Below are 21,356 nucleotides of genomic sequence, written 5' to 3'. Positions count from 1 at the left end.
GTACCTCAATCAGCCACTGCAGCTCCGGCTGTGCCAATTTCAAAGCAGTTGATCACGAGGACTCCCAGACATCTACCCTCAGAGAGGCACTTATGTGCCTCGAAAATCGGGAAGAGTGGCTTAGGTTATCAGTAAAGTGGGATCTTCAGCAAGCCATTAAGTACATAAGGTGATTCAAGGGAACAAAACTCCTAAAGGCAGACTGTGCTGCTCGTGCCGATCGACGGGCTACTAGATCACAATGATGAATCTCAGAAATCTTACAATCCCGATGGCTTTTATAGCCTTTACATACACAATATGGGCGCCAGCGCAGCCCAAGACCAACATTTGGGTAACCCTCGCGAATAAAACGGGAGAGGATACCATTTGTCCATCCTTGTCCTCTCCAGGCAATCCTTTTTCTACATGTTTAGTGGAGGTTCCACTGGACACAATACAGTGTCCATTCTCTGCTCCACTACAGAAAATTTGTAGTAACTATAGCTACAGCCAATATGCGGATAATTGGGATGGCGTAATTCCCTATTTCAAGATTGCCCCACTAGAACCACAGGAAGTGGAACTTCTAGGATCAGTAAAGGCAGCTTGGTGTATATACTTCAATTGGTCAAGTTCACAAAGATCCCGAAACAATTACACTGTCATAGTTAATTCGTCTCTTCCCATTTATAGAAATGCCTCTGCCTGGTGCAACTATACGAGTTATACCATTTCAAAATCATCCAATCATCCAATTCAGCTTCCGTCAGGGGTATTCCTCACTTGTGGAGACAGAGCTTGGTCAGGTATCCCCCTTAGGCTTGTGGGAGGGCCTTGTACTCCGGGGCATTTAACGTTGCTGTCTCCAAATACATCAATGATTTTGCAGATGCATCGTGACCATGCTTGGCCACAGCGATCTATACATGCTTTCAAACCTGATTGCAAAGATAACCTAGATTTTTGGAACATAGAGCAAAGATTCTTTGGGTCCCTTATGCCTGCTATAGAGACTGCTCAGGCTCTTACTACGCTTACTAAACTAGGCTGCTGGCTTGCTAAGCAAGCTAATGGTACTTCTACTGCTATATCAGATCTGCTGCTAGATGTCGATTCTGTCCGTCATGCTACTCTTAAAAATCGTGCTGCGATAGATTTTTTGTTATTAGCACAAGGCCACAGATGTGAAGATTTTGCAGGAATGTGTTGCATGAATCTCTCGGATCATTCAGAAACAGTACACGCACAGCTGTCAAAACTACAGCAGCTCACAGCGAAATTGAAGGTCGAATCTGACCTGGGACTCTTTACATGCTTGCAGTCCTTAAAGTTAGGTCCGTGGCTAACCTCTCTGCTTCAGCATTTAATCACAATTGGAATTGTAGTCTTAATTGCTGTTATATGTGTACCCTGTATTATACATTGCTTGCGAAAAATAATGTACCAGGTAGCAGAATCTGTAACAGATAGAGCCTTTGTTGTCCAAAACAAAAAAGGGGAAATTGTTGGAGAAAGGCTAGCTAAGCAAGCTCATGAATCAATGGAGGCCTTACGAGAATCAATAAGGGTCTTATGAGTTGTAGCAAAGTGTTGAACACTGTCTTGTTCAGCAGCTTTCTCAGGGCAATATTAACCAATCATGTATGTGATGCTAACGCCTGTATCCAATCACTTTGTGACACGTCCTTTAGCTGATGTTAGGAAAAGGTGTATCTGTAAGACACGAAGTAGAATAAAGTGGAACTGTGCTTATCAATCATATTGGATGGCTTGTCCTGTGTCCTCTCGCGGACATCCCTCCACAAATGTGCACTGCTAACTGCAGTCTGATGGGTGCGTGGGCTCCAACTCGTTGGGAAGAATTACAGAAAGATGTACTTCTCACAGAACCGTTTCCCGACAACGTGGAAACGCACTGCTCAGTGCCTTACAGTGCTGGACCATCTTGCTGGCAGGATGCTCACTCAGGTGAGATGGTTGGAAACTGCTTCACTGGAAATGTTGTATTTTCAAAATTTTATTTTCAAAAACAACAACTCCTATACTACCACTTAACCTATTGCTATACCAAATATACAAACAAATTACTAACCTAACCAATTACTAAACAAACCTATTACTATACCAAATATATAAACCAATTACTAACCAAACCTACTACTATACTAATTCCTATATTGCTATACTAAAACCATTACATTAATAATAAAATAAAAGTTAAATATTGAAAGAGTAATTTGTGCTGGTATTCAGCGTCTTCGTTCAAGGTGTTCTCTCTTCTTCATATGGACAGGCTGTGAAAGAAATCAGGAGGAGGAAAAAAATGGTAAGAAAATAAGGTATAGGTGTCTGGGTTCTGAAATGCAAATGAAACAGCTTCTGACTTCATACCAACTGATTGCTATTGGTTTCTTTAAGAACAGCGTTTGCACAGCTCTCATGGAAACCGAAAGTCACCAAACTTGTTCTTTTGATAAAGCTGTGCTCACTTCTAAAAACAACAAACAGTTGTTGCTAAGTAAAGCTTTGGTTCGCCTCCAGCAGTGGTGCCGGAATGGTATTTATTAGCTTTGCCACGATGCACTCAAACGGTCAAAATAGTCACAGCTCTCCACTAACTGCAACCTGAGGGTTAATTAACTGGAATTCTAACCTTTATTATGTAAGTTTACTAAGAGCATGGCAGTGTGTTCTTGCAGAGCTGAGGCCTTAAGGCAGGAACTTTGTGTCTCAAGGGTTCCACTCTCAACAGTAACAAACCAGTAGACACAACTGCTCTGAGTAACAGAGGCTTCTCCTGCAAAGGCTCTGGAGACAGCTTAGAGTAGTTCACTGTGTTAAGATCCCATTACAGGAAACGGTTTTCACAATAAACCCATATTCTTCTCCATACGCACCTCAATGACAGAGCTGCACTTAAAGGAAACAGATCATCTCATCACACCAAGGATAAAGGGCTTACTGGAGTTGAATGGGCAAATACAGCCTCAGTTGTCTAAACTGATTCAAAAATATTTGTGGTATTAAAGCATACCTTGGGCAGAAGAAGGCGAAGAGTCAACCAGGCGTTTGTGGGAGGAGGTGCGTCCGTCAAATCCTGGAATGAACACAACTTGGTCACTTCTAAAGTACTGTTAGATGAGGAGGAAGATGACGATAATCCCAGTCGTACAAATCTTCCTTTCTTACCGCAAAGGCTGCAGGGCAGGGGGGAGTGGCCAGGCCCTCGAGGCGGCTGGGATTTGCCTGTGTTGTAACTTCTCTTGGCTCCTCCGTGGTGTTCAGGACGCTCTCGTTGCCATAAGTAATGCCCTGGAGCAAGAGCCATCACCTGTCAGAAAAGCCATTCCATCAGAAGCCATGGAAATAATTGGCAAACATACAACTAAGAACAAGGGATCCAATTCGTCTATGAAAACTAAGACTAGAGAAGAGCTATCTTATCTGCCTCAGTCTCACTAGAAGTTTTGCTCCCCCAGGCAAGGATAAGTGGATCGGTTATCATCAGATGTTTAAATGGGATCTGTAAAGCATCACCAATACCAGCTGACGCTTTGTTTGCTGGACTGCACATGCCATCCTTTACTATTAAACACAAAGTAGATGGATCTTCTGGCTCACAAAGTCACAAAGCTCACAACAACCAAGTTGGCAGGGTGTGCTGTGAAGCACGCTCCACTCTTGCCTTGCTCCTTGCGCTTTTCCCTTAAGGATCTCATCCCGTTTCACAATGATGTTAAACAGCCAATAATATGCTTTAGGTACAGTTATTTGCATAAAGCAGAAAGATTACTGTCCTTAAATCTCCAATGACAGAATATTCTAGCTTACCTTAAAACCATTACTTCAGAGATTGTATTTTAAAGACAAAAGAAAAAAACTGATTGAGGATAAGCTCAACCTTTTCCTTCCCATGTCTTTTCTACTCACTTTGGAGAAGAACTTGATACGTGTGAAGCTACTGTTAACAGGTATTCATTGTAGTTTCAGCATCTGCACTATTAAAACTGTCCCTACCTTTTCACAGCAGTGCCTTCTTACAAGAGCCTGGTAGCCAAGTCGCCTCCACAGTTGATCTCTTAACATTAGGAAATCAGGGAACAGCTCTCTCCAATTCTGTCCCAGAGCCCAAGGGAAAATCTCATATTTGGGTTCCTCCTCGTCTTCTTCTACTGTGTGGGCCAGATACCTTGAAATATATATATATATACATTTTTGTGTGTGTGTTTGCATCTGTGTTTTTACATCTGTGATCATTATATTAATGTGAGTTCTAATACTCAAAGACATAGTAGTTATTTTCCCTCGTGTGGCAAGGAAGAAAGTTACTGACAAAACAGTCTTCTTTCCAGGTTACCATATGTACTTAATCAGAAAGTGTCATGTGTAGATATAGATAAATATAAACTTATGGTAAGCTATTAAAGGAACTCTTTACCCTAGAGCCTCCTAAATAAATAGGCATGTAAGAACTAACACATCCTGACAGGTTTCACCTACTTTTATCTAGTCCCCCTTACAAATTATACCTAAAAAAATTACTACCATTAATCTCCTCCCTTGCAAGAACACAAGTTTTCTCTCTGGACCCAGCCCAGGGAGACCCTTTGTCCCTTTCTAGTCCTCTCTGTCTGTTCGGGGCCTGTTTTGACTCCTTTCATTGGAGGCAGACAGCTTCCTCCTCCATCATCTGTGGATGCTTATGGCAGAAGGAACAACCACCTTTCCCCCTGCACTAGCATGCAAACCAGAGCAGCGTTATAGGAAAAGACCGCCCGTGCTCCGTGACACTATGAACCAAAGTACTGAATCTGTCGCTGTGGAAGATACCCTTGGCCAGATACAGAAGTCTATAGGCTCAATAAAGGCAGGCTCACCACTGCACTGCTGTCTCAATGGATAGGATTTTCTGGAAGCATCCAGGAGAGACATTCTCAGAAATTACTTAGCGATGTTTTTACTGCTGACTCAAATCACCTTGTGGGAAACTTCTCTAGTAGGTTTTGCAGCGTTGTAAACTGAAGATCACGTTTCTTCGCTTCTTATAGAACTCAAACATCTACAGGCTGGTTATGACATCTGACTGTCTATGGGAATCATCAGTAGCGTTAAAAAAAAAAGGGTCAACCTAATGCAAAAATTATGCTAATAAAACCAGATAACTTCAGAATACTTACAGAGCAGCAAAGAAATTCAGCCTGGTATGCTCACTGGTGGAGAAGTTGGCCCTCTTGAAGTAAATGTATGTCATTGCCAGAAGGTACTGTTGTAAAACGCAAAATGTTACATTCGTTATTATGCATTAATATATTATTTCAACATCACACTACATAAAACTTCTCGAATGTTTATCCCACACCAACATGTGTCTCATCAATAGGGAAAGCATAAATTGAAGTTTCTCCAAGCTCAAATATTAGAAGAAAAATACAACTGGTATTCTTATTATAGTACCAAGGGATTAACAGCAGATTTCCACCTCAGATAGATTACACTGACTACAAACACTTACCTTGTCTGCAATTTTACAGCAGCGATCCATGAGCAGGAAGTCCTGAAGCAGATCATCATCTGCAACAAAGATGCTCATCAGCAGTTCAGTTCAGCCTTTTTTTTGTTTTTTAACTTAAGCATTAAATACACGCTGGAATTTAACAACATCAAACACATTTAACCTAAGAAATCATTCTTTGTATCTACATCAACAGCACTCTCGAACTCATCACTTTAAGTGCTTTCTACCATTCAGTCAATTGGTATCTAGCATCGATCTACCGAACAGTTTAAGGAATGCTGTCACTTCCTGATGCGGAGCAGCAAAGTATGGTTTCTCAGGGTGTCCCTGTGTACCATCGGGAGCCCTTGTAATAAATCTTCCTCTGCGGCGACGTCGTCTCTTGTGGGAACCATTCTTGGATCTGTTGTGCTTTCTGCACCGACGGGACCTGGGAGGACTGGGTTTGTCTTCAGCAGAGGAAGGTGTGAGACGCTTCAGGCCACGATTAACTGCAGAAACCAAAGGTTGCTGTTGAAAAAGAAGAAGTTAACTAGAAGAATGGGCAAATTCAGCGACAGTTCTCTGTGTTTAGTTTAAAGACAGCATTTTCAGCACAGCTTGCCTGTCTGCTGATACAAAAATAATCACAGAATCACAGAGTTGTAGGGGTTTAAGGGACGTCCAGAGATCATCGAGCCCAACCTCCCTGCCCCAAGCAGCTCCCAGCCCAGGTTGCACAGGTAGGCATCCAGGTGGGTCTTGATCGTCTCCAGAGAAGGAGACTCAACCACCTTTCTGGGCAGCTGTGCCAGTGCTCCGTCACTGCACTGAGAAGACATGCTTCAGTTTGTGGCCACTTCTCCTATCAGCACGCACCACTGAGAAGAGTTCAGCCTCATCCCTTTGCCTCCTGCTCCTTAGATATTTATAAAGATCACATCCCCTCTGAATCTTCTTTTCTCAAGGCTGAACATACCCAGTGTTGGGAAATGGCTGCAGGAGCAGGGAGGTCACGGTGATATGTACGAGCACAGTTTGCACTGCAGCACAGACTATATACTCATGGAAAAGTATTAGATGTTGATAGGAGGTCATGATGCTCCTGGGCCAAGAGACAAACAACTCAAAGCGGACATGAACTGCTTCAGCTGAGTAACTCAAGTTGCCAAGATGTCTATGGGAAACTTCTGTAATTATGTTGTTCATGCTGCTTTCAGTGAAGAAGGCTTCACAGGACTGCTGATAATTGTAACTATAGGTATTTTTAGAGTAAGCTGTCCTTGGTAGTCTATTCTGTTTAGCTAGCTGGTGTTCCCTTTGGGCTCTGTGTTATGCACTGTCCACGCTGATACCGTGCTCAAAGGAAACTACACTGTGTGAACCTTGAGAAAAGTAAAAGCAGGAGATGGTCTGTGGTGAGTGGGAGAGGAAAAGTGCACTTTGAACAGGGGATGCCCTGCCAGCACTGCGTTTCACACCCGCCGCCGACGCATTCCTGTTTGGGTTTTTTAGGATTAGGATTGTGAAACATGTAAAGGTGATTCGTGTCAAAGATAAAAAGTCAAAGCTGCTGACACAATACCTTCAGACTGGCATTAATTCCAATTGGTATACAAAGTTACTTAAAGGAGTAAAATGTCCTTGTGAGACATGGAAGGATAGAACTTTATCTACATTTCAAACACCAGTCTTGTGTAACAAAAAGCGTATTCCTCACACCAAGGGGTGAAACTAACACAGACCTTGGAAGATTAGCCTGGAATGCACCAAGAGATGGGGCCAGTGGCCCTTTTTCGGGGTACTTAGCTTGGGGAAGCTAATCCCTGGAAAAGGACCACATGGCGCCAAAGGTGCTACTCCCTTACTGATTTATCTGTTGGACCAGCTGTGTTAAGCTTACCGCTACCCCTCCTAACAAAATACCAGTGAGGGGCTCTTCCCCTTCAAGGTTTGAAGATTTACATCAAAATCAACCCTTAAGTGTAATCCTCTCTATAAATCAGAGTTTGGAATGTGATGAATATGTAGGAACTATACTTTTAAATATTTATTCTTTCTTTCTTTGCGGTGTGTCGTTGGTGGAGCGAGACTCCCCGGCACACCCAGCGCTGCTTGCTTATTGCTTTTCACCTTTTGATTATAATAAAATATTCTAAAAACTCAGATTGGACTCTGTGCGTTTATGACAAATTGGTGACCCCGACGTGATGCGACTGGACTCGAGCGGGACATCCTGACTCCTGGGGAGGCGCCCTACCTTTTTGGTAGCCTCGGGAGAAAAGGATCCTTTCCCTACCTTTCGCATCACACGAACTTGGAAAAGCAATAAGCAAGGAAAAGAGCCCCCTTGGAAAAACTGCAGTAAATATCCTTAAATTCTTGTGCACGAAGATCCAGGCGAGAACATCGGACTGTGAGTATTGTGAGAAAGTAATCTTTTTGTTCGCGGTAAGAGGGAAGGAACCTGTAAATAAGTAACTGTAGTTTGTGATTTAGCATGTAACGTAGATGAACATTCCGTTTAAGCAATCAAAAAAAAAAAAAAAAGCCACAAAGGATAGACACTATTATAAGGAAGCTTACCTTGCGAAAACATAAAACTTGCGCAAAAACCGGGAGCTAGCCTAAACACGCTCAAGGACTAGTGATTATGCAATTAACCAATGAGATTTGTTCATATGAATAACATACCAGAAAAGAAAAAACCACCAGACAAGGTCAAGAGGAAGATATGAAGGAAGACTGCTTACTTCAACCCATACGACCACCGGGCGGCAGAAGAAGACCCCCTAGCAACAACTGGATCATGCGCAGAGTACACCACAATGAAGAAGTGAAAAAGACACGTATACGGAAGACGGACTGTATAAAAGGATCGGGTATTGGTTCAATTGTCGCGACAGTCGGTGGAACGCAGAGTCCCCTGTCGCCCAGCGCTGCATTGCCTCTTTGCTCTTTGCTCAATTTGATTAATAAAATTCAATAGTTGAATTTTTGATTCCTAGTCCATTGAATCTATTTATAACAATTGGTGCCGTGACTCGGATAGGAATAATGGCCGGGTTCTGAGGGTTGGGGAGGCGCCCCGCCGGAACTGGCGGCCCCACTCTTGATTCCCTGCCTCACTCCTACCGACGATCCAAAATTTAAGAGCAAAAAGGCAAGAAAGGACCGGTCGACCCCTTAAATTTTGTGCACAGAAGTCCGGACGAAGACGCGGGACGCGTAAGTGACTGCTGTTTTGGCAGGGGTTTTCCGTTCGGTCGGGGTCAGGTTTCCTGGAGTGTGACGAGTGGTGTGTGTGTGAGAGGGGGCCGGTAGCTCGGACTAACCCAAGCGAGTGCGGTTCTCATTGCCTGCGAAGGCGTGAGCCACGAACGAGGGGAAGCGAGTGGAATGCATACACGGCTGAGTGAAGGCACTCCGGAAGATGGGACAAGGAAAAAGCAAGGCCCCTGTAGCCATGAAACGTCCTCCAGTCCCAAAGGATTCTCCTCTAGCATTCATGTTAGAAATGTGGAGGTATTATCCTGGGACAGGAAATAAGAGTAAAGCCAAGATGATTCATTATTGTGTAGAAGTATGGGGAGATCAAAAGATTGGCCCCGAGGTCTGGTGGCCGAAATATGGATCTAGTGAAGACTGGGTACAGCGGCGTCTAAATTTCTGGGTAAACGCTAAGACTCCCTTTAGTCAGGAAGAAAGTGAATATGCGGCTATCTGGGTCACACGCCCAGGGGGACCGGGAGTTTCAATTTTCAAATTGTCCGAAATAGATACAAAGACTAAGAGACCGAAGTCTCGTAGAGAAGAGGAGATCCCTATGGGACCCCCGCCATACGTCCTACCGCAGCCGATAGATCCCCCTTCTCCACAGCCTGAAATAAATAATCAGGACAATCCAGATAATCAGGAAATGGACCCTAATTTGGGCCCTCAAACTAGGAGTCGGACACGTCAACAGAATCTATATCCATTACGAGAGGTACCTATGGGGGGTCCCAATCCACAAATGGGGTTCATTTCAGTACCTTTAAATTCGGGAGATGTTAGGGAATTTAAGAAAGAGATGGGCAAACTTTTGGAAGATCCATTAGGGGTTGCGGAAAGGGTAGACCAATTTCTAGGCCCCAATACATATATGTGGGATGAGTTACAGTCCATCCTAGGCATCTTATTTACAACTGAAGAAAAACATATGATTAGGACTGCAGGAATGAGGGTTTGCGACGCCCAGCATGCCCAGGGACCCCAGGCAGATGTAAAATGGCCCCTACAAAGGCTCCAATGGGACCACCAAAATCCAAATCACCGGATACATATGCAAGATTTACGAAGTATAGTTATCCAAGGAATTAGGGAAGCAGTCCCTAGAGGCCAGAATATCAATAAGGCATTCAATGAAAGACAGAAGAAAGAAGAATCCCCTAATGACTGGCTGGAGCGGTTACGAAAGAATTTACAAATGTACTCAGGGTTAGATACTGAAACCCCGTTAGGACAAGCTTTGTTGAAAACACAGTTTGTGGCCAAGGCCTGGGACGATATACGAAAGAAACTCGAAAAAATTGAGAATTGGCAGGACAGAGGAATGGATGAATTATTAAGGGAAGCTCAGAAGGTTTATGTTTGCAGGGACGATGAGAACCAGAAGAGGCAAGTTAGGATGATGGTGGCTGCGGTTAGAGAGAGCCGGGAACTAGACAAGCAGGAAAGGCGAACATTACAAAAGCCTCCCTCTAATCAGGGGAAGAGCGAGGGAGCAAGAGAAAGAAAGGAAGAACGGATTTGTTTCTACTGTGGGAAGAAAGGCCACCTAAAGAAAAATTGTAGAAGTAGGATACAAGATGAAAAGGTGTTTAAAGAAGATTAGGGAGGTCAGGGGCTTTACTTCTTGGGGACCCAGAAACACCGTGAGCCCTTGATAAAATTAAAGATAGGTCCCCAACAAGAAGAAATAGAATTTTTAGTGGACTCGGGGGCTGAGAGATCCACCATACAACAACTACCCTCTGGATGTAAATTGTCCAGAGAAACAGCCCTAGTAGTAGGAGCTAAGGGAGAACCCTTTAAGGTAGGGGTCGTTAAAAATGTAAAAATAGAAACAGAATCTAAATTAGGATTGGGAGATTTTCTAATTGTACCAGAAGCTGAATTCAATTTGTTGGGACGAGATCTAATTATAGAACTGGGGATAAGCTTGGAAGTAAAGAACAGGGAAATAAAGATTAAACTTTGCCCTTTAAGGGTGGAGGATGAAGAAAGGATTGACCCTGAAGTATGGTATACAATAGAAAGTGTAGGACGTCTGGAAATACCTCCTTTTTCAGTTAAACTTAAAGACCCTGAAATTCCTATAAAAATAAAACAGTACCCCATTTCATTGGAGGGAAGGAGAGGCCTAAAGCCAGAAATAGAGAGACTTATAAAGCAGGGGTTACTGGAACCTTGCATGTCCCCATTCAACACTCCCATATTGCCGGTAAAGAAACCTAATGGTACCTATCGTTTGGTACATGATTTACGGGAAATAAATAAGAGGACAATATCTCGCTTTCCTGTAGTTGCCAATCCTTATACCTTATTGAGTAAGTTAAGCCCTGAAAACCTATGGTATAGTGTAATTGATTTGAAAGATGCATTTTGGGCTTGCCCTCTAGATGAGTCTTGCCGGGATTATTTCGCCTTTGAATGGGAAGACCCGGACACAGGGAGAAAACAGCAGCTGAGGTGGACAGTACTACCACAGGGCTTTACCGAGTCCCCAAATCTGTTCGGGCAGGCCCTAGAACAAATTTTGCAAGAATATCAACCAGCTCCAGAAATCACTCTTATCCAGTATGTTGATGATCTGTTGATTGCGGGAAAAGAGGAGGAACAGGTTAGGGGAGAAAGTGTTAAACTCCTTAATTTTCTAGGGTCAAAAGGCCTCAAAGTCTCAAAGACAAAATTACAGTTTGTAGAAGAAGAAGTCAGATATTTAGGTCACTATATTGCTAAGGGGGAAAAGAAGATAGATCCAGAAAGAATAAGAGGGATATCGTCCCTGCCACCCCCCCAGAGTAAAAGACAAATAAGGCAGATTTTAGGATTAGTGGGATATTGTAGGCAATGGATTGAGAACTATAGTAAGAAAGTAAAATTTTTATATCAAAAGTTAACCCTTGAGGGAAGGATAACTTGGGGTAAAGATGACGAGGGGAAGTGGCAGGCATTGTGAGAAGATCTAGTCAATGCCCCGGTTTTAAGTCTCCCTGATCTTAAGAGACCTTTCTATTTGTTTGTCAATATAGACGATGATACAGTATATGGAGTTCTGACTCAGGAATGGGCTGGAAAGAAAAAGCCCATAGGGTATTTTTCAAAATTATTAGATCCAGTGAGTAGGGGATGGCCCACTTGCCTGCAGGCAATAGTAGGATGTGCTTTATTGGTAGAAGAGGCCAGAAAAATTACCTTTAACAGCGACATAAGGGTGTTGTCCCCCCATAATATCCGGAGTGTTTTACAACAGAAAGCTGAAAAGTGGATCTCAGATTCTCGTTTACTGAAATATGAGGGTATTTTGCTAGAAGCACCAAATTTAACCCTAGAAACTACTAATTTACAAAATCCTGCACAAGTTTTATATGGCAGACCCAAGGAATCACAACTATTACATAATTGCCTTCAAACTATTGAGAATCAGACAAAGATTAGACCGGACTTAGAGGAGGAAGAATTAGATGAGGGAGAAAGGATCTTTGTAGACGGGTCTTCCAGGGTGATAGATGGAAAAAGGAAATCAGGATATGCACTAATAAACGGGAGAACCTTAAAGGTACTGGAATCTGGACCGTTGAGCCCCTCCTGGTCGGCACAGGCCTGTGAGCTATATGCGGTTCTGCAAGCCTTAAGAAGATTGGAGGGAAAATCAGGAACAATATACACCGATTCTAAATATAGCTACGGAGTAGTACACACTTTTGGAAAAATCTGGGAAGAAAGGGGATTAATTAACTCCCAGGGAAAGGACTTAGTACATCAGGAACTAATAAGGGAAGTTTTGCAGGCATTAAGAGGACCGCTTAAAATAGCTGTAGTACATGTAAGGGGGCATCGAAAAGGAATTGACTATAAGACGCGGGGAAACAACATGGCAGACCAAGAGGCTAAACAAGCTGCGTTGCGTGTATTAGTACTGACAAAAGATAAACCACAACATATAGAATTGAGAATAGCACCTCTCGTGTTCACTCCTAAGGAAGAACAGAAACTTACTCAAATGGAAGTAACTAAGAGCGAGGAAGGGAAATGGTATCTATCAGATGGAAGAGAAGTTCTACCAAAATCGATAGCTTTTAATATCCTAACTAACTTACATAAACAAACTCATTGGGGAAGCCAGGGTCTGGTAGACCACTTCGCCACCAAATATATGGCTATAGGTCTCCACGACTTAGCAAAGAAAATTACCCAAGGATGCCCTACATGCCTAAAGATCAATAGAGCTGTACAAAGACGGGTACCTATGGGTGGAAGACCCCTAGCGGTAAGACCATTTTCTCGAGTCCAAATTGACTTTACAGAACTCCCCAAAGTAGGACGCTACAAATATATTTTAGTTATTATAGACCACCTCACTCATTTCATTGAGGCTTTCCCTACCTCTAGAGCGACTGCTCAGACTGTTGCGAAGATCCTTTTAGAACAAATAATCCCTAGATACGGGGTCACTGAGGTCATTGACTCTGATCAAGGTCCCCACTTTACATCTAAAATTATAAAGAACTTGACGGAAGCCCTGGGAATAAAGTGGGAAGAACACACTCCTTGGCATCCCCAAAGTTCGGGGCGTGTGGAACGGATGAATGGAGAGTTGAAAAAGCAATTGGCAAAACTGACACTAGAAACTAAACTCTCATGGATAAAATGTATCCCTTTAGCATTGTTAAATATTAGGGCACAACCTAGGGCCGATATTGGAATATCTCCTTTTGAAATGTTATATGGAATGCCTTACGATGCAGGAGTTCCCAATGATCATCCAAACATCTTGGATAAGACCATTAATACCTATATCAGTGAATTAATGAAATATAGACAAGAGTTGTGGGAAAGAGGTCAGATAACCCAAAGACCTCCTCTTGATATTAAACTACATCAGATTAAACCAGGAGATTGGGTTCTTATAAAATCATGGAATGAAGCCACTCTACAACCCCGTTGGGAGGGACCCTATTTAGTACTCTTAACCACTAATACGGCGGTTCGAACTGCAGAAAAAGGATGGACACACGCCAGTCGTGTTAAAAGTCCAGTAGAAAACAATGAATGGGAAGTCACTAGCTCAGCAGGGGATCTGAAGATAAAGTTGTCCAGAAAATAGAAATAAACAAAACTTAATCTGGGGAATTTGTTTCATCACAGGGACCTCTGTGAACAATCGAAGAAAACCAATATAATCTCTTTGATGAAGAAATCTCAATCTACCTGAAGAAGCAAAATGACTGGGGCATGGTTTGAACACCTACCCTTCGCTGTACAGTGTTTAATAGGGTTTGTGATAGCATTAATTTTGTCATTAATTGTGTATTTCTTATGGAAAGTCGTTAAGTGTGGGAAAGGAATTTGTGTTTATGTATAGAGAAGAATGAAAGTCATTTTCTAAAACTTGAAGGACGAATGTTTTGATGGAACTTTAAGTGAGGTCAGTCTACCAAATTTGCCCTGAATATAACTGATACACGGCTGTAGGGATTGACTGAGTAAATATCTAGAAGGGTTTGCATGTTAACCCTATAGGGAAAACTAAAATAACGCAAGACATAATGATATAGGAGCAATCTGTAGATGACTAAATTGCAATTGTCACTTATTGCTTGCTCCTGTTGTGAAATTTGTAAAGAGTTGTGGTAAGTTCACTGCTGGAAAAGGGAGGGCTCCTAGGCGTATGTGTCAGCCCTGTTGGGAGGGGCAGCGCGAGCTGACTGCTCCGGTCCTGAACCGGAAGGTGGCAGCTCGAAAGCTAAAAGTGGGATCCCCAATTTAGTGATAGATATATTTCGAAGAAATAAATTCTGAATCTTACTATCACCACCCCGATGAGCCTTTGGGTCCACCCAACATAAGTATTATAAAAATAAAGTGCACAAAGGAACCTCACCACCGGAAGGTGGGAGAGAGGAGTGACACCTGCCCCTGAGATCCTTGCTGCCGTGAAGATGGGCTACCCCGCAGCCAGCAGCAACCTGGTTGGCGGGCGAGGCAGAGGGATAAAAAGCGGGAACAGGGAACTCCCATGGAACGCAAACACTGAGATGGCACCAGAAACTTTGGAGACCCAAGGCTGGATGGGGAACAGCATTGGGAATAAGAAAAGAAAGAATGGCAAAAAGCTAAATAAATCCAGCAGTGGACTTCTCCTAGCTCTCAAAATATGTATGATTAAAAGACTTATAGGACCCCTTATTGTAACAGCAGAGACAAATCATGAGGAAAGCCATGAACCTTTCAAATGGTCATTAATAAGATGGAAAGATCATCGGGTCCTCCATGTAGTCATAACCTCAGGAAGTCCCTCATTTAGATGCAACCCCTGCGACATTATTCCGGTAGAACCTTGCTTAAACAGGATCGGATTTTATTTTTGCCCTGCATCCAACCCTGGGAAGCCCTACTGTAATTATCCTGGACATTATTTTTGTGGATATTGGGGTTGTGAGACAGTAGCTCATGGATTTACCCCCGGAGGGGAACGGGATAAATATATAACTCTCGGGTGGTTCCCCCGCGGTTGTAACCCTCCTGTAATAGAATCATGGAGTAGTGCACCAGTAAGCATTGGTAATTGCCAGGCAATACAAATCGATGTTATCAGAGATCGACTTAATGATCCAGTATGGTTGACGGGAAAACTTTGGGGCGCCAGGTTATGGGAATCTGGAAAAGACCGGGGAGGATACTTCCTCATAAAAAGGGAACCAGTCTCACATGACCCAGTACCTATAGGACCCAATCCAGTTGCTAACATTGAAAGTCAGACGAGCACAACAAAGCATCCTAATAATATAACCCCAGGAGTAAAAGAGACCCAGAGTGAAAACGAATCCACTAATTGGCCAGATGATCAGTCCACTCAAGAATATAACGCACTGTGGAAAATAATGCAGGCCACATTTAAAGTCCTAAATGAGACTCACCCAAATCTAACTGAGGGATGTTGGTTATGCTATATAGCGAGACCGCCCTTTTATGAAGCCGTAGGATCCCCTGCTAAGCCAGGACGAAGTAATGGAACAAACCCCAGGGAATGTGTTTGGAGAAAGGGAAAAGAAAACACACCTGGATTATCAATGGCGCAGGTGAAAGGCAAAGGAATATGTGTAGGAAGTATACCTGAAAAAAGAAAACACCTCTGCCAAGTAAAGGTATCCATCTCAGATCCGAAAAAGCCATCCAAATGGCTCATTCCTGCAGTTAACACAAAATGGATTTGTAATAACCTGGGAGTTACTCCATGCCTGTCGATTGATAATTTTAACGAGACATCAGAATATTGCATACAAGTTTTAATTCTTCCCCGAATATCATATCATCCTAAGGATTATGTATATGAGCATCAGATTACCCCGGAATACCATCTAATAAAAAGAGAACCATTCACCGCACTGACAATAGCGGTGCTATTAGGTGTTGGGGGAGCAGGGATGGGAACTGGGGTAGCATCTCTAGTAACCCAACAACAGGGATTCAAGGACTTGAGACACACAGTAGACGAGGATCTAAGCCGAATTGAGAAGGCAATAGATGGATTAGTGAAATCAGTCAGGTCCTTATCAGAGGTAGTACTCCAAAATCGTAGAGGACTGGATCTTCTGTTCTTACAACGAGGACTGTGTGTAGCTCTAAGGGAAGAGTGTTGCACTTATGCAGATCATACTGGGGTAGTAATTGACACCATGACAGAGTTACGAAAACAACTAGAACAGAGGAGAAGGGAACAAGAAGAGCAACAAAGTTGGTATGAATCTTGGTTCAATCGCTCCCCATGGATGACAACCCTTTTGTCCACAATAGCGGGTCCTTTAATACTACTGATCCTAGTGTTAACCTTTGGGCCTTGTATTTTCAATAAACTAATCTCTATAGTGAAAGGGAGATTGGAGGCTTTCCATTTGATGCTCTTGAGGGCCAAATATGAGCCCCTCCATGAAACAGGGACAGGGGATTATCTGGAGCTTAATGAAAGAGAGGTACAGGGATACCACGAACAAAAATAGTAATAAAAGAAAAAGGAGGGAATTGTGAGAAAGTAATCTTTTTGTTCGCGGTAAGAGGGAAGGAACCTGTAAATAAGTAACTGTAGTTTGTGATTTAGCATGTAACGTAGATGAACATTCCGTTTAAGCAATCAAAAAAAAAAAAAAAGCCACAAAGGATATACACTATTATAAGGAAGCTTAGCTTGAGAAAACACTTGCCACAAAGGATAGACACTACTATAAGGAAGCTTAGCTTGCGAAAACATAAAACTTGCGCAAAAACCGGGAGCTAGCCTAAACACGCTCAAGGACTAGTGATTATGCAATTAACCAATGAGATTTGTTCATATGAATAACATACCAGAAAAGGAAAAACCACCAGACAAGGTCAAGAGGAAGATATGGAGGAAGACTGCTTACTTCAACCCATACGACCACCGGGAGGCAGAAGAAGACCCCCTAGCAACAACTGGATCATGCGCAGAGTACACCACAATGAGGAAGTGAAAAAGACACGTATACGGAAGACGGACTGTATAAAAGGATCGGGTATTGGTTCAATTGTCGCGACAGTCGGTGGAACGCAGAGTCCCCTGTCGCCCAGCGCTGCATTGCCTCTTTGCTCTTTGCTCAATTTGATTAATAAAATTCAATAGTTGAATTTTTGATTCCTAGTCCGTTAAATCTATTTATAACAAGTATCACTTGGTTGGGAGGGCGAGTTCCGGGGTGGAGAGAATTAAGCTGAGGAAAGCCTCTCGAGAGGGTGGTTAGAAATTCCCAGGGACCCACAGAGAGGCCCAGAGGAAGGGAATAGATCACCTAGAATTAGGAGGGGAAATAGCTTAAAGAAGGAAACCCCGGAATAAGAATATGGGGCAGAGAAAGTCTAAGTCTGCTGACCCCAGGAGGTACCCACAGAGAGGCCCCAAGGATAAGGAAGGGAGCAAATTACTTGAAACACCCCCAGACAGTCCGCTGGGGTTAATGGTAAAATATTGGGGAAATGGGCCATCCCAGAAAGGGAAAACAAAACAAAAATTGATGGTCCATTACTGTGAATCTGTTGAAATTGTTGAAATGTCGGGTGGAAAACAAATAAGACCTGATCGGGTGCATTGGCCGATGTTTGTGATTCGTGAATGAGTGTGCTGGATACGTGAGACGCAGCATCGCTGCAAAGCGAGTGCGGAGTCCCGATCCGCGGTTCCGTCCTCCCGCGAGGGAAACGGCCGGTGTGTACACCACTTGTCTTTTGTCTATATGTATGTCATAGGTGTAAAGGATGGGAGTTTATGTCTTTTAAATGAGGAGGGCAGACCAATAGAGGAAAGGTGTCCATAGCCCTAAATGGGACTTTAAGCTATAAGATCAACTAACATTGTTTCTTAGGCGAGAAGGGAAACGGGATAAGGTAGCATATAGAAGTGCAATTGTTAACGGTATACGAAAGTGTAATTGAGGGTATGAACTGTGGGCAAAAGGGTTAAGGAGACCCTGATACTCCAGTGGGCAGGCAATAACCCAGTTTGTGGCCAGGTCTTGGACGGACATTAGAAAGAAATCGGAAAAGTTAGAAGACTGGCAGGAAACAGGGACTAGATGAATTACTGAGAGAAGCACAGAAAGTATATGTAAGGTGGGATGAGGAGAAACAAAAAGCAAAGGCCCGAATATTTGTCGCGGCTGTAAGAGAGGTGAAAAAAGGAGGAAATTCCTAAGAAAACAGAAAACCTTAGAAATACTAAGAGCATTGGAAAGCCTCTGCAAAAGGGATCCGAACGAGGAATAGAATGTTATTATTGTGGGAAGAAAGGACACTGAATCAAAATTTAAAATAAATAAATGAACAGATAAACACGACAGGATGGATGCATTTAAAGAATAGGGGTGTTGGGGCTATATACATCCTGGGGACGAGACCAACTAAAGAGCCCATGATAAGGTTAAAAGTAGGTCCCCAGGTGGAAGAAATTATATTCTTAATAGATACAGGAGCTGAAAGGTCCACAATACAGAAACTACCTAAAGGGTGTATAGTGAGCAAGGATAAAAGCCTGGTAGTCAGGGCGAAACATGAACCCTTATGGGTCCCAATTGGAAAAAAGGAAAAAAAATAAATAATAAAAATGAAAATAAAAAGGTGTAACTATTGAAGCTGAAACAAAAACTTGTTTAGGGAATTTATTAGTGGTCCCCGAGGCAGAACATAACTTACTGGGGAGGGATTTAATAGTGGTATTAGGAATAAACCTTGCCATAAATGAAGGAGAGATAGTTTCAAGACTGTGTGTTCTCACGCAAAAAGATGAGGAAGAAATCAATCCCCAGCGGTGGCATCCGAAAGGAACCACAGGAAAACTGGGAATTCCACCCATAAGCGTTAAGCTTGGGGAAGTGAGGAACTGTGTAGCTCTCCAAGAAGTTTATTTACTGTAGCTTATGAAAGTGTTGTCTTTAGCTTTCGTCTTTTTGTGTGCTCCCCTCAGCAAGAGGGAGGAGTGATTGGAACAGTATTTACATTTGCTTAATAGCTGTGTTATGCCTTCCTGGATGGGGGGTGATGAGGTGTTAATTGAGCTTTTGAGTATGTCCTCTCCTGTTGGGAAATGGCTGCAGGAGCAGGGAAGTCACGGTGATATGTACGAGCACAGTTTGCACTGCAGCACGGATTATATGCTCATGGAAAGGTATTAGATGTTGATAGGAGGTCATGATGCTCCTAGGCCAAGTGACAAACAACTCAAAGCGGACATGAACTGCTTCAGCTGAGCAACCCAAGCTGCCAAGACATCTATGGAAAACTTCTGTGATTATGTTATTCACCCTGCTTTCAGTGAAGAAGGCTTCACAGGGTTGCTGATAATTGTAACTATAGGTATTTTTAGAGTAAGCTGTCCTTGGTAATCTATTCCGTTTAGCTAGCAGGTGTTCCCTTTGGGGTCTGTGTTATGCACTGGCCACGCTGATACCGTGCTCAAAGGAAACTACACTGTGTGAACCTTGAGAAAAGTAAAAGCAGGAGATGGTCTGTGGCGAGTGGGAGAGGAAAAGTGCACTTCGAAACAGGGGACGCCCTGCCAGCACTGCGTTTCACACCCGCCGCCGACGCATTCTTGTTTGGGTTTTTTAGGATTAGGATGATATCAAGAGTTACCTCCCTCAGGATGGTTTCTTACTGCTGTTAATTGTTGGGAACTGCTTAAAGTTGTCTTTCTCTGAGGCTCTCAGCCAATGATTGTGTGCTATTCTCTGTACGCCCCTGTCTTAAACACTATAAGAATAAGGCTGTCCGGGTAATAAACTGAAGCCTGATCATTCATGTATTGAGTCCTGTCGTGCTCCCCGCCCTAGAGCAATCCACTCGGACCCTGATATCCGCAGCAACTGGTGCCCGAACAAACGGAGGATTGACTCCGAACCGGGCGGACGGAGAGCACCAGCGTCGCATTGCCGAGCTGGGGGGCGATTTCGCCTACACCGACCACGAGGGGTCTGCACGGATCCGGAGGGCACGGAAGTGGAGCTCCAGCACATCCCAGAGTGGGCACTGCGTGCAGCGGTGGGACGCGGGTTGCAGTGCACCATGGAAGGACAGGTATTTTTTTCATTTTTTTCAGAGCTTCTTAGCAAAGCAGAAGGTAGATTCTAGCACTATTAAGCAGGTGCCGGGGTTAATAGCCTTTAGTGAAGCAGAGGGATTGTTTGCTTGTTCAGACGGGTTCTTTGGGGACAAAGAGTGTCACAGGCTCGGGGATATTCTCTGGTATAAGGTTATTAAAGGGGCAAAGAAATTGATGAAGCCATGGCGGAATGTAATAGATTGCATTAAGAAGTATAAAACAGAAAAACAGGTAGAGGCTCTGGCTTCACGCCAGCTGGAAGCCTTGGGTCCTGACGCAGGCCGCATTAAGCCCGGGGTCGACTATATACCAACACCCCACGTAGGCGGCCCCGTGCCAGTTCACCGTGGCGGTGCCTTGGGAGACGGGTCGGTAGCGGCCCCTCCCGCCCCTCCCCAGGATGGCCTTTGCCATGATGATGACGATGATGGGCCCGATTTGTTTCCACCGGACCCTGACGGCGGCAACAGCCAGGAGCCGGGAGCTGCACCCCCTCCCACCCCCCCTCCATCCCCCCCTCCGCGCCTGTTGGCGGGGGATCTGGCTCCACAGTGGCTGCTTCGCCCCCCCCTGTCGTTCGCGGCCCGCGCCCCTCGCGGCTAAACTGGTCAGCAGTGGCCAGAGAGGCTATGGGTGCTGGGGATATGGGGATGATGGAGGCGGTGAGTCAGGCATTCCCGGTCCTATATGAGCACGGGAATGATGGAGGCTGGCAGGGGGACTATGCCCCGATAGGTTGGAAAACCCTTTCCCAACTAAGAGCTACGGTCAATGATAGTGGCTTACACGGGGAGCCCACTAAACAGATATTAAATGATATTTGGGGGATTAGTGTGCTTGTTCCGGAGGATATCAAGGTGATAGTACGTATGATAATGAGCCAGTCAGAGCAGCTGTTATGGCAGGCCCATTGGCAGAGACTGTGCGAGATTAGTGCCAACACTCCGCGGGCTGACACCGACCCTTTGTTCGGAGTAATAGCCCAGCAATTAATGGGTACGGGGCCATTTG

At 43.9% G+C, this 21,356-nt stretch overlaps 1 protein-coding gene across 1 annotated transcript; it reads right to left on the bottom strand.

Annotated features, from left to right (window-relative positions):
- Window positions 1-2,244: 2,244 nt before the first annotated feature.
- On the bottom strand, window positions 2,245-7,784 carry LOC136048385 (speedy protein A-like). Its single transcript, XM_065736036.1, is given in 8 exon segments — window positions 2,245-2,276; window positions 3,017-3,065; window positions 3,068-3,313; window positions 4,000-4,171; window positions 5,160-5,245; window positions 5,495-5,553; window positions 5,758-6,007; window positions 7,737-7,784. Coding segments are annotated over 8 exon segments (942 nt in total).
- Window positions 7,785-21,356: the final 13,572 nt, after the last annotated feature.

Source organism: Cyrtonyx montezumae, unplaced genomic scaffold, assembly GCF_038088225.1.
Source record: "Cyrtonyx montezumae isolate F1298 unplaced genomic scaffold, pur_monq_1.0 scaffold_2, whole genome shotgun sequence".
Classification (NCBI taxonomy): domain Eukaryota; kingdom Metazoa; phylum Chordata; class Aves; order Galliformes; family Odontophoridae; genus Cyrtonyx; species Cyrtonyx montezumae.
The sequence above is the reverse complement of the archived record's forward strand: the minus strand, read 5'-3'. Positions and strand labels throughout refer to the sequence as shown.